Consider the following 14,592-nt stretch of genomic DNA (forward strand, 5'->3'; position numbering starts at 1 on the left):
ATTGCTCTCCTGCTTCGTCAGTGGTTCTCTGTTGTGTTCCCTGTCAGGGCAGTCATCAGTTGTAGCCGGGCACCATCTAGTTCTTTTGGTCTCAGGGCTGATGTAGTCTCTGGTTTATGTGGCCCTTTCTGTCTCTTGGGCTCATAATTACCTTGTGTCTTTGGTGTTTTTCATTCTCCTTTGGTCCAGATGGGTTGAGACCAATTGATGCATTTTAGATGGCTGCTTGCCAGCGTTTAAGACCCCAGACGCCACTCTCCAAAGTGGGATGCAGAATGTTTTCTTAATAGATTTTATTATGCCAGTTGACTTAGATGTCCCCTGAAACCATGGCCCCCAAACCCCCGCCCCTGCTTTGCTGGCCTTGGAAGTGTTCAGTTTATTCAGGAAACTTCTTTGCTTTTGGTTTAATCCAGTTGTTCTGACATCTCCTCTATTGTGTGTTGTGTTTCCCTTTACCTAAAATAGTTATTATCTACTATCTAATTAGTGAGAACCCCTCTCCCTCCCTCCCCACTCTCATAACCATCAAAGAGTATTTTCTTCTCTGATGAAACTATTTTTGAGTTCTTATAATAGTGGTCTTGTACAATATTTGTCCTTTTGCAACTGACTAATTTCACTCAGCACAATGCCTTCCAGATTCCTCCATATTATGATATGTTTCACAGATCCATCATTGTTGTTTATCAATGTGTAGTATTCCATTGTGTGAATATACTATAATTTATTTATCCATTCATCCGTTGATGGGCACCTTGGTTGCTTCCATCTTTTTGCTATTGTAAACAGTGCTGCAATGAACATGGGCGTGCATATATCTGTTCGTGTAAAGGCTCTTATTTCTCTAGGATATATTCCAAGGAGTGGGATTGCTGGATTGTATGGTAGTTCTATTTCTAGTTCAGCATCAATGTATTGAAGAAACTCTCCTTACCCCAATGAATGGACTTACCTCCTAAAAGAGCTGTAACACAGGTCAAGGGCTGTAACACTGAAGACAGTGAGAGGCCTGGAAGAGGTCCTGTGGCAGAGCTGGAAGTGACAGGCCCAGAAGGCACCCTGTGGAAGAGCTGTGGAGATAGGCCCAAAATGGGCCCTGCAGCAGAGTCAGCAGCGGCAAGCCTGAGAGGACTCTGTGGTGGAGTCAGTGTTGACAGCAGAAACTTGCTGCTAAGACTGCAACTAAGAGAGTTGAACAAAACTGCTACAATGGCTGTGATCTGGGTCGGTTAGCAGCGGAGAGGCCGATGCCAGGAAGGCTGAAAGCAGAGAGACCCTGCATGGGTAAGAGAGGGCATGCATGGCCAAGAGGAGGCCTGTCCTGAGGGGGCCAAGAGGAGGCCTGCATGACTGAGAGGGGACATGCATACCAGAGAGAAGGGCCTGCTTGCTTGCATGGCTGAGAGGAGCTGAGAGCAGTCCAGCATTCAAGAAAGGAGGGATGTCTTCTGCACTTTGGAGAAGCCTTCCAAACTTTTCCTACATGTTTCCTGATCCTCATCCTGAGATGTATGTAGTCTGTTGAACCTAATGCTGAGTTGTAGCCTGTTCCTGATCACGAGTTGTACCCTTTTGCTTCCTTAATGAAACACTTAACTGTGAGTATGGTCTGTGAGTTCTGTGTGTCCATTTCAACAAATTATTGAATCCAGAAGAGAAGTAGAGAGTGCCATGGGAGGAAAAGCTGGTTCAGAATTGGTAAAAAGGTTGGGGAACAGATAATGTCTGAGTTCCACCTCATGGAAGTCAGCTTTGGACTTATCCTGGTTCTTATTACTAAGGAATCTAGACAAGCTCTGACACTACTACTCAAGCAACACACAAAGGATATCATTCTTCATGCCTCAACTATCAGTGCCCATGGAAGCAGCAGTCAAGAAATCAAACGACATTGCACCAGGCAAATCTGCTACACAGACCCAGACCAGACCCAGTGCCGTCAAGACAATTCCGACTCATGGCGACCCTATAGGACAGAGTAGAACTGCCCCACAGAGTTTCTGAGGAGCACCTGATGGATTCAAACTGCAGACCCTTTGGTTAGCAGTCATAGCACTTAACCACTACGCCACCAGGGTTTCCAAAAAGACTTCTTTAAAGTGTTAAAAAAGCAAAGATTTCACTTTGATGAGTAAGGTGCATCTATTCCAAGCCACGGTGTTTTCAGTAACTTCATATGCATGCAAACGCCGGACAATGAAAAGAAAAACTGAAGAATGGACAATTTGAATTGTGGTATTGGTGAAGAAGTGGAGGATCAGTGAAAAAGAGAGAGACCTTAAGTGAGACGGATTGACACAGTGACTTCAACAATGAGCTCAGACATAGCAACGATCGTGAGGATGATGCCGATCAGGCAACATTTTGTTTTATTGTACATAAGGTCACTATGAGTCAGACAGCAACAACTTCAATAACAAAAAATCCCTGTTCCTGTATTGCCCCCATTATGATGATGTTGTCACAAATTACATCTTTATGCGTTGCATGCCCAATAACAAAAGCTTATAATCAATTACTGTGCATTTGCCTTTTAAATCATTTAAAAAAAAAAAAAAAAAAAAAGGACATGAGGATTCCAAACCCATAATAACATAAAACTGGCCTCTACCCTTATTGGGTATCTTGTTTTCTTCAGAGAGCTTTGAGTTACTGTCTAGTGTCCTTTCATTTCAACATGAAGGACTCCCTTTAGCATTTCTTGTAGAGCAAGTCTGGTGGTAACAAATTCCCTAGGCTTAATTTCTTCCTCAGTGTTGGAGGACAGTTTTTCTGGGTATAGAATTCTTGGTTAGCAGTTCTTTTCCTTCAGCACTTTAAATATGTCATTCCGCTGCCTTTTTGTCTCCATGGTTTCTGAGGAGAAATCAACACTTAATCTTACTGAGGACGCCATGTAACTGATGATTTGCTTCTCTTTTGTGGCTTTTAAGATTCTCTCTTTATCATTGGTTTTTGACAGCTTGGTTATAATGTGTCTCAGTGTGGATCTCTTTGGATTTATCCTACTTGGAGTTTCTGTTTTTGGATGTGTAGGTTTATGTCTTTTGTCAAATTTGGGAAGATTTTTGTCATATTCAAATACTTTTTGCCCCTTTTTGTCTCTTCTCCTTATGAGACTTCTAATTGTGTATGTTGGTCCCCTTGATGTTGTCTCACAAGTTCCTTTGACTCTGGTCATTTCTTTTTATTCCCTTATCCTTTTGTTCCCCAGACAATAATTTCAATTGCCCTATCTTCAAGTTTGCTGATTCTTCTGCCAACTCAAATTTGCTATTGAACTAGTGAATTTTTAATTTCACTTATGCTTTTCAGATCCAGTGTTTCCATTTGGTTCCTTTTTATAATTTCTGTCTCTTATTTTATAATCTCATTTTGTTTCTATAGTACTTTCCTTACCTCCTATTGTTCTTTGTCTATGTTTTTCTTTAGCTTTTTGAGAATGTTTAAGACAGTTGTTTTAAAGTTGTTGTCTGGTAAGTCCATCATCTGGGCTTCTATGAGGATGGTTTTAGTTCTTTTGAATGGTACATTTGTTCCTGTCTCTTTGTATGCCTTGTAATTTTTTTGTGGAAACTGTAACATTTGAATATTATACTTTGATATTTCTGGAAATGAGAGCTTTCTCCTTCCCCAGGGTTTTCTTTTCTTTTTTTAATTGTTGAAGGCTATAGTCATCTATTTGTTTAATGACTTCCACTAACTATTTTTGCAGAGTCTACCTTCCTGAATGTGTGTGGACACTGAAGACTCTGTTTCTTAGCTTATGTTCATCTGGTGTTTTGCCAGAGATTTCCTTGAATGTCTGGGGATAGGGAACTTCACCTAGTTTTTTCAAATTGACTCTGTGCTGGGGCCCTTCTCCAACACTTAGCCAGGCTTGCACTAAATGCAGAGATCAGCCTATGATTTAAAAAAAAAGCACGGGGTTTTCTCAGGTAATTTCTGAGCATGAGTTTTGCCCTGAGTATGTATGGCTTTCTCAATTCCCCTGTAAATGCAGTGTTTTGAAAGTCATAGTTTCTGAAAGAAACTCTCTCCTTGGCCTCTTCTTCAAGCTTTAGAAGCCAAGTATATGCTTTAATAGCATCTTTTCACCCCAGGTATCTACAGGGGATCACAGCCCTAGGTCACTGCTCACTATACCTCGGCTCTACGTATGCTCCGAGATAGGCCAAAACAAGATGATTGCCTTTCTTCAGTCCTTCAGATAGAAACCAGAGAGATCAGAACAGACATACACTGTAATTTGTGAATATAGTCTGCTTTGCTTTGTCTAGAGCCAGAGAACAGGATCCCTCTCTGGGAATGTGGCCTGCTGCCATTTGAAGATGGCCACACTGAACCAGGGAGGGGTGATGTGCAGGCAGGTGGAAAGCTAAAAGCTTTTCTATTACTTATACGTCACCTTTTTCTTGATTCAGCATTCGCTTAATTTCTGTAACCCTTTGACTAGATTCCAGAGTTTTGATGCTGTTGATTGTTCTAGTTTTTGGTTTTGGGGGGCTTTTTTTGGTTTGTGTATGTGTCTTTGAGGGGGGACAAGAGCATGCATGTAGCTGTGTATGCTGCCATCTTGCTCTGGATCCATGATGTATCAGTTTTAATTGGCATATCTCTTATTATGAGTAAACTTGGGGATATTTTCTTATGTTAAAGGACTATGTTTTTTTCTTTGAACTATATTTTTTTCCAAAGTTTTTTTTTCCTTTTTTGTCTTGCATTTAATTTGTAGAGTAGTATTTAATTTGTTTGGCTGTATTCTATTCAGTATTTTTACATGGATGTTATAAGTAGAATTAGTGTTGTTTCATTTTGGGGTAGTATTCGTTAAAAAAAAAAATTTTTTTTATTTATTCGTTAGACTTGCTTCATAAAGGTAATTTGATTATTTCCGTTCTGTGTTCTGGAAAAGCCTGGGAATTATCTGATATTTGACAGAATTTTCTTATGGAAATATCTGGTGCTTTTGTGGGACAGTTATTTGGTACCCTCTCTGTATTTTCAGTGGAAATTGATCTGTATATAGTCTATATCTCTAACAGGGAAAATTTTGGTATCTCGTATTCTCCTAGGAAATTTTCTGTTCTACCCAGGTTTTAAAATGTATTTGTGTAGAGTTATACAAATTGTCTGTTATGGTGTTTTTTGTTTTTTTAAATTTCTTCTACTTAAATGGTTATTCCTCCTTGTCTCTTATAATTTTGTATATTTTTATTTTTCCCTCTTTTCTTGAATAGGCTATTTATTTTTCCATTTTTTTAAATTTCCTTTTCAAAGAACCAGTGTTTTGATTGATTTATTCTGCAGTTTTTCTATTTTTTACCCTCATAATTTTTTGCTTTGTTGTTTTTTTCTACTCCTTTTTATTTTGTTAGTCTTTTTCTAGTTTATGTAGAGTATATCACTTCTTGTTTATGTAAGTTTTATGTCTGTATTTTCTTCAGTCGTTATTTAAATGTATCCCATAGTTTCTTCTGTACATATAAAGATCTTATATATCCTTACTTATTTTTTGTCTGCTTGGCTTTTCTTGGACTGAGAGTGTTCTGTTAAATTCTCCTATCACTAGTGTGCTTGCGTTTGTTTCTGGGCATTCCCTATAATTAGGTTTCATGTATTATGGGGTGCATAGATGTAACTATTAACATTTAGTATAAATTGTGGACTTCAGTATAAAGTCTTCTCTTTTGCCTCTGGGTGTTAATTCTATTGTGTCTGCTCTATTATTGCTTGCACTTACCTGTTATAACTTTATACTTTAAAACTATTTAGCTTTTTAAATAATTTTGTTTTTTTTGAGGTTTTATTTACATGTAATAAAGTACACAGATATTAAGTGTACTATTCAATCTGTTTTCACAAACGTGTATCAAGACATAGAATATTACCATCATCTCAGAAAGTTCTCTCATCGCTGGGTCGGGGGTCCCCGGTAGCCCCTCATATTTGGAGATTTGCTAGAAGGATTCACGGGACTCAGCATATAGTTGTACTTAGGGCTAATAGTTATTATAGTGATACAGTAAAGATACAGATTGGATCATAAGGGAAATAAACACCAGTGGAGTCTGCAGGCGTCCGTGTATAGTTTTCTTCAAGTTGTCTCCTTCCGATGGGGGTCACACAGAGCACACACTTCCCTCAGCAATGTTTGTGGAATGTTTCTGCCCAAGGAAGCCCGTTAGCAACCCAGTCCCAAGGTTTGGATTGGGGGCTGGTCATGTAGGCACTGTTTGCTTAGCGTGTATCAAAATTCCAGACTCCCAAAAGGAAACCAAGAGTTCATTATAAACCACATTGTTTACACAAACAGTGCAGACACAGCGAACCACCTTTATCACTTAAGGAGGGATGCGAACCCTCCTAAAATGCAAGCTTTCAGATGCCAGTCAAGGGCCAGGCTTTCAAGCAGATTTTTCTAAGAATAACAGCCTCAGGCTTGGTGTATTAAATTTTCTGCACAATTCCCCTTCCCAGTCAATCCCCCTCCTCCCCTAGAGCCAACTACTGATCTGATTTTTATCACCATAAATTAGTTTGGTTATTTTCGATTTCATATAATGGAATACAGTGTATGTTCTCTCTATGTCTGGCTTAACCTCTGAGGTTCATCTCTATTGTTGCATGTATCAGCAATTCATTCCATTTTGTTGCTGAGTAGTATTCCATTTTATAAATATACCACATCTTGTGTACCCCATTTTATTTATCCTCCTTTTGATGGACATCTGGGATGGTTCAAATTTTTGGCTATTTTGAATACAACGTTCTCATGTGGGTTTTTTTTTTTTTTTCGCAAACGTATGCATTTGTTCCTTTTGGATAAATACCTAGGAATACAATCACTAGGCCATAAGATAATCAAGTGTATTAGTTTCCTATAGTTGCCATAACAAAATACCACAAACTGGATGGCTTGTAACAGAAGAAATTTATTGTCTCACAGTTCTGGAGGCTGAGAATTTGAGCTCAGAGCCTTGGCTGAGCTGATTCCTTTTGAGGCTTTGAGAATGAATCTGTCCCATACCTGCCTTCTAGCTTCTAGTAGCTCCAGGTTTCCCTCGGCTTGCAGCTGTACTGTTCCTCTGTCTCCCTGTCTCTGTGTATCTTCTCTTTTTTAATGACACCAGTCATACAGGATTAGGACTTACCCTGCTTCAGTACATCCTCCTGCCAGCTTAACCGCTAACATCTTCAGAATTCCTGTTTCCAAACAGGGTCACGTTCACAAGTACAGGAGTTAGGACTTCAGTATACCTTTCTAGGGGGACACTATTCAGTTTGTAACACACGGTTGCTCAACCTTGGCACTTTTGACATTTGGGCCAGATAATTCTTTGTTGGGAGCAGAGAGCTATCCTGGTCTCTACCTACTAGATACCAGGCAATGCTAAATGTTCCCTGGGAGGAAAATTGCTTCTGGTTGAAAACCATGGGGATAGATTTTTTAACTTTCTAAGAAACTGCTAAGGTTTTCCTAAGCGTTCCGTATCATGTTATACTGCCACCAGTAATGTTTGAGACATTCGGTGTTGTCAGTCTTTTAGCCATTCTGGTGTGTATCATGGAAACCCTGGTTGGGTAGTAGTTAAGAGCTATAGCTGCTAACCAAAAGGTCAGCAGTTCAAATCCACCAGGCACTTCTTGGAAACTCTATGGGAGTGTTCTACTCTGTCCTATATGGTGGCTATGAGTCAGAATCGAGTCGACGGCAACAGGTTTTTTTGGTTTTTAGTGTGTGTCATCATGGCCTTAGTTTGCATTTCACTGATGACTTACGTATGCTGTTCTGGAGTTTTTCCTGTGCTTTTTAGCCATATATGTATCTTCTTTTACAAAGTGTCAACTTAAGTCTTTTGACCATTAAAAAAAAAAATTGGGTTACCTTTTTATTATTGTGCTGTAGCAGCGCTTTATATATCCTGGATACAAATCTTTTGTCAAATATAACTATTTGCCATCAAGTCTATCTCAACTCATAATGACCTCTGGGATTCAAACCCAGGAAGTTTGTCTTCTCTTCCTTGGTTGTTTGTTAACAACTCTGCCATACTGCCAGTTCTATAAGGGAATGGTTTTATTTGTTTCCCACTGTACACTTAAGCCCAATATGGTACATAGTAAAAGTTCAGTAGTTATTCATTAAATACAAGAATGATTCTGTTCCCATTAGCAATATTATTGATGGTAGTTATTTTCAATTTGGCAACATTTTTGGCTTATAGTATGATATGATTTTGCATACTGTTTTGTTGTTGGTGATTTATTTGTTTTATGTTGTTTCTCAATTAGCATTTTAATTTGGAATTGGAAAAGCAAATGATCAAATTTCCCTGGAAACTTGCAACAACACCTGATGGTCTTTGTTTTGTGATTGTTTAGTGTTTTATACATTTTAGGAGCTCAAGAGATGGTGAATAAATTAAAGATAGAAGAATAGTAAACATCTCAAATGTTTTATTTTAAATGCTTATTTTTTCTTGTCATCTTTTAAACTTGTTTAGAAAATTAAATCGGAGAAGTAATAATCCTGTAAGTTGTCCAATATTGTATTTTGTCAGATAATCTTAATTTTATTTCTTCTTCTTCTTGTACCTTTACCTTCTCCATAGAGTTGAACTTCCACCCTTCTTAGAATGGAATTGTCGGGACTAAACAAATTTGGGATTCTTCTCTGGAAGAATTTAACTTTAAAGGTAGGTTGAGCTAGCACTAGGGAACTGTTACAATGGCTGAGAGGCCATGGGGAAAGTTCTTACAACTTGATCACTACATTTCCATTTATAGTGTTTACTGGGGGTATCTCTACCAAATCTAAAGAACACTCACAGAGTGAAATAATAGCAGAATGACATGTAGAAAGGGGAAAAAGGACAATCCAGCGAACTGTTATTATTATAGAGTGAAGCTGGAAGAAACTTAATATAAAATAATTTGTCATTTGCATGTTGGGTAATTAACACAATTTTGTTTTTTTTCCTTCTTCCAGAGGCGGCAATTTGTTGCTTTAGGTGTGGAAATCATGCTAACATTACTTTTTGCTGGTACACTTTTGTTAACACGCCACTTTGTTGTTATCAAGAAGCATGGATCTTTGACTTACTCTCCTCTGCCTGTTGACGATTTACCTGATTTCCTCACAGTGCCCATCGATTTTCCTTTTCCATTGGAATTAGCTTATGTGCCTTCTAAAAGTACTGCAGTAAAGACTATCATTGAACTTGTGAAAATGGATTTAAACTTGGATTTTAAAGGTTAGAAATTAATGTCTTCTTAAAACTATATTTATTAAATTGTTTTAGAAGAGACACATAACTTTTGGAACTGAGCATTAACTTGCCAAGTGCAGTATTGTAGAACATCCTCATAAACAAACAAAAAAAAAACCCTTTGCTGTTGATTCGATTCCGACTCATAGGAACCCTGTAGGACAGAGCAGAACGGCCCCATAGGGTTTCCAAGTTGTGGCTGGTGGATTTGAACTGCCAGCCTTTTGGTTAGCAGCGGAACTTGTAACCACTGTGCCACCAGGGCTCTGAACATCCTCATAATCAGGTGATATGAGGATAAACCTAAATATAATAGTACAGATTTTGTTAAACTTGAGTGTTGAATTCATGTAAAATGTGTCCTCATTAGTGCCAGTGACAGCTTGGCTAGACTCAGGTTCTCAGTTGTTTAGTCAAACACTAGTCTAGAAGTTGTTACGAAGTATGTATATGTGATTAAACTAGTTGCTCTTAAGGAAAGCAGGTTGTCCTCCATAATGTTACCTCCATAATGTGGGTGAGCCTCATCCAATTAGTTGAAGGCCTGAAGAGCAAAAAGGGAGGATGCCCATAGAAATATTCTGCCTCCAGACTTTAAATAGATATCTCGCTAGAATTCCTGACTCTCTCCCCCACTGACCGACCTATAGATTTTGAGATACAAGACTGCCTGAATTTCCAACCTCTCACTTGACCTACAGATTTTGAGCTTGCCAGCCCCCACATTCGCGTGAGCCAGTTCCTCAAAAATGAATCAATATCTCTCTTTGTTTCTGTTTCTCTAGAGAACCCTAAGGCAGAGCACAGAACGATAATAATATTTGAAAATTAGATAACCGATTTATGTTATCCAAAGTTATTATGCTGAGTATCCAGGCATGGGCCAGTAACTTGAAGTTTGCCCCCAGATTGGAAGGTGCTGAGAGACCAAAGAAAGAGGTGGGCAGCTCCAGTCTGGCAGTGAAGGAATCTTTATTAGGGAAATTACGTACTAAGGCAGGTGGTCCTGAGCAGCTGCAGGACCAGAGCAGTCAGGGGGGTAGAGGTTTCATAGTGATCAAGGGCAAAGGTGGCGCCACACCACAGGATTACATAAGATTGCTTGAAAAACAGCAGTGAACTAACAGAAACAGCAGTGACCAGAAAGCACGAGGGCAGCCATCTTTGACCTCACAAAGCTTGTTTTCCCTTTCACTAAGTCTTCCCTGTTTCTGGTTGTATTTCTTAAACCTGGCTGAGTATAACTCCAGGGGTGCATGACGGCATGTCAGTGGTATACAAAGGCACAGGATAAGCATGAATATTCTGGATGCATTTACTCACTTATTTAAAATATTTCTTATATAAAAAAATTGAGTTTTAAGTCATATATAAATCCTTTAGAGAAGACTCAAAACTATATAAAAATACCAGTTGCCATTGAATAAATTTTGACTCATGGTGACTCCATGCGTGTCAGAGTACAGCTATTTCCATGGGGTATTCAATGGCTGATTTTTCAGAAGTAGGTTGCCAGAACTTTCTTCTAAGGCACCTCTGGGTAAACTCGAACCTCCAACCTTTTGGTTAAGAGCCAAACGTGTTAACCATTTGCACTACCCAGGGATATCACCATGAGTCAGAACCTACTCTATGGCAACTGGTTTTTCAAGCTATATAGAATTATTTTTAAAGTTCCCAATTGCTCACTTACCCTCACATTCCTGACACATTTTCTCTCCTCTTTCTCCTGGAGATAAACACTGAGAATTTTGATGAGCATCTCTCTAGTTCTCTCCCTGTACTTAATACATACTTACACACACACACACAAACACATATGCATGGATTTATTGAGGTATATTTTTTAAATTATCTCATTTCTCTCTCAAGAGATTTGAGAGTCCTTGAGAGTAGATGCTATCTCAAAACATTTCTTGTTTTAAAACAAACGTTGAAGCAGAAGAATGCAGAATTCCCAATAGTTTAGTTTTTTTTTTATCTTTTAAATACGTATTTTTTCATTTTATTTTTTATTGTGTTAATATAAAGCACAGAAGTTTTCATTTAACTGTTTTCAAATATACAATCCAGTGGCATTAAATACACTCATAATGTTGTGCAAGCATCACTCTGTTTCCAAAACTTTTTCATCACGCCAAACAAAAGCTTCTTACCCATTAAGCCATAACTCCCCATTCTCTCCTTTCACCAGCTCATGGTAACCACTAATCTACTTTCTGTCTCTATTCATTTTTCTGTTCTAGATATTTCGTATAAATGGGAACATACAATATTTGTCCTTTTGTGTCTGGCTTATTTCATTTAGCATAATGTCTTCAAGGTTCATCATCACAGCTTGTATTAGAACTTCGTTTCTTTTAATGATGGAATAATGCTGTGTTGTATGTATATACCACATTTTGTTTACCCATCCATCTGTTGACGGACAGTTGGGTTGTTCCTATTATGAATAAAGCTGCAGTGAACAATGATGTACAGGTATCTGTTTTGAGTCCCTGCTTTCAGTTCTTTTGAGTACATACCCAGGAGTAGAATTGCTGAATCATGGGGTAATTCTATGTTTAACTTTTTGAGACAGTGCCAAACTGTTTTCCACAACAGCTGCACCATTTTACATTCCCCAGGAAAGAGCTATAGTTCCAATTTCTCAACATCCTCAGCAATACTTGTAATTTTCCATTTTTCTGACTGTAGCCATTCTAGTAGGTGTGAAGTGGTGTCTCGTTGTGGTTTTGATTTGTACTTCCTCAGTGACTAATGATGTTGAACATCTTTTCATGTGCTTGTTGGCCATGTGTATATCTTCTTTGGAGAAATGTCTATTCAAGTTGCCCACGTTTTGATCAGGTTGTTTGTCTTTTTGTACTTGAGGTGTAGGAGTCCTTTATAGATTCTGGATGTTAAATTCTTATCAGATACATAATTTCCAAGTATTTTCTCCCATTCTATAGATTGTTTCTTTACTTTCTTGATAAAGTCCTTTGATGCACAAAAGTTTTCAATTTTGATAAAGTCCAGTTATTTTTTCTGTTATTTGTCAAAGACCTTATCAAAAACAAGGTCTTGATGCTTTACCTCTATGTTTTATCTTAAGAATTTTGTGGTTTTAGTTTTTATAGTTAGGCCATTTATCCATTTTGAGTTATTTTTCTGTATGGTATGAGGTGTGGATACAACATCAGTCTTTTGCATGTGGAAATCCAGTTGTCTCAGCACCGTTTATTAAAGAGACTATTTTTTCTTTCTCCATTTAATGGATTTGGCACCCCTTTTGGATATCAATTGGCCATGAATGTATAGATTTATTTCTGAATTCTCAATTTTATTCCATTGTTCCATTTGTATCATTATACCAGTACCACACTGTTTTGATTACTGTAGGTAATGGTTCCTGTCCTGGGCCAACAGAAGGTTTGGGGACCATAACTGCCGGGATTCTTCTACTCTCAGTCAGACCATTAAGTCTGGTCTTTTTATGAGAATTTGGGGTCTGCATCCCACTGTTCTCCTGCTCCCTCAGGGGTTCTCTGTTGTGGTCCCTGTCAGGGCAGTCATAGGTTGTGGCCGGGCACCATCTAGTTCTTCTGGTCTCAAGATGATGTAAGTCTCTGGTTCATGTGTCCCTTCCTGTCTCTTGGGCTCATAGTTATTGTATGACCTTGGTGTTCTTCATTCTCCTTTGATCCAGGTGGGTTGAGACCGATTGATGCATCTTAGATGGCCGCTTGTTAGCATTTAAGACCCCAGATGCCACACTTCAAAGTGGGATGCAGAATGTTTTCATAATAGAATTATTTTGCCAATTGACTTAGAAGTCCCCTGAAGCCATAGTCCCCAGAACCCTGCCCTTGCTCCGCTGACCTTTGAAGCGTTCAGTTCATCCCAGAAACTTCTTTGCTTTTGGTCCAGTCCAGTTGAGCTGACCTTCCGTGTATTCAGTATTGTCCTTCCCTTCACCTAAAGTAGTTCTTATCTACTAACTAATCAGTAAATAACCCTTTCCCACCCTCCCTCCCTCCCCGCCTCATAACCACAAAAGTATGTGTTCTTCTCAGTTTATACTATTTCTCAAGATCTTATAATAGTGGTCTTATACAATATTAGTCCTTTTGCCTCTGACTAATTTCACTCAGAGTAATGCCTTCCAGGTTCCTCCACATTATGAAATGTTTCACAGATTCGTCACTGTTCTTTATCGATGCGTAGTACTCCATTGTGTGAATAAAAAAAAAAAAAAAAAAAAAAACCGTAATTTATTTAACCATTCATCTGTTGATGGACACCTTGGTTGCTTCCAGTGTTTTGCTATTGTAAACAGAGCTGCAATAAACATGGGCGTGCACATATCTGTTTGTGTAAAGGCTCTTATTTCTCTAGGGTATATTCCGAGGAGTGGGATTTCTGGGTTGTATGGTAGGTTCATTTCTAACTTTTTAAGGAAATGCCAGATTGATTTCCAAAGTGGTTGTACCATTTTACATTCCCACCAGCAGTGTATAAGAGTTCCAATCTCCCGCAGCTTCTCCAACATTTATTATTTTGTGTTTTTTGGATTAATGCCAGCCTTGTTGGAGTGAGATGGAATCTCATCGTAGTTTTAATTTGCATTTCTCTAATGGCTAATGATTGAGAGCATTTTCTCATGTATCTGTTAGGTGCCTGAATATCTTCTTTAGTGAAGTGCGTGTTCATATCCTTTGCCCACTTTTTGACAGGGTTGTTTGTCTTTTTGTGGTTGAGTTTTGACAGAATCATATAGATTTTAGAGATCAGGCGCTGGTCGGAGATGTCATAGCTGAAAATTTTTTCCCAATCTGTAGGTGGTCTTTTTACTCTTTTGGTGAAGTCTTTAGATGAGCATAGGTGTTTGATTTTTAGGAGCTCCCAGTTATCTGGTTTCTCTTTGTCATTTTTGGTAATGTTTTGTATTCTGTTTATGCCTTGTATTAGGGCTCCTAAGGTTGTCCCTATTTTTTTCTTCCATGATCTTTATCATTTTAGTCTTTACGTTTAGGTCTTTGATCCACTTGGAGTTAGTTTTTGTGCATGGTGTGAGGTATGGGTCCTGTTTCATGTTTTTGCAAATGGATGTCCAGTTATGCCAGCACCATTTGTTAAAAAGACTATCTTTTCCCCAATTAACTGACACTGGGCCTTTGTCAAATATCAGCTGCCCATATGTGGATGGATTTATATCTGGGTTCTCAATTCTGTTGCATTGGTCAATATGCCTGTTGTTGTACCAGTACCAGGCTGTTTTGAGTACTGTGGCTGTGTAATATGTTCTAAAATCAGGTAAAGTGAGGCTTCCCAC

The 14,592-nt window shown here is 38.5% G+C and overlaps 1 protein-coding gene across 1 annotated transcript in view; it reads left to right on the forward strand.

The window, feature by feature from the left end:
- Window positions 1–14,592, forward strand: part of LOC126087505 (phospholipid-transporting ATPase ABCA3-like) — a 239,836-nt gene that overhangs the window by 12,997 nt on the left and 212,247 nt on the right. Inside the window, exons 2-3 of the mRNA XM_049905036.1 lie at window positions 8,619–8,702; window positions 8,996–9,260. Of these exons, the coding sequence (XP_049760993.1) occupies window positions 8,643–8,702; window positions 8,996–9,260 (325 nt within the window). The 5' untranslated portion in view covers window positions 8,619–8,642. The remainder of the gene's footprint in view (window positions 1–8,618; window positions 8,703–8,995; window positions 9,261–14,592) is intronic.

The sequence above is a fragment of the Elephas maximus genome, chromosome 12 (genome assembly GCF_024166365.1).
Source record: "Elephas maximus indicus isolate mEleMax1 chromosome 12, mEleMax1 primary haplotype, whole genome shotgun sequence".
Classification (NCBI taxonomy): Eukaryota; Metazoa; Chordata; class Mammalia; order Proboscidea; family Elephantidae; genus Elephas; species Elephas maximus.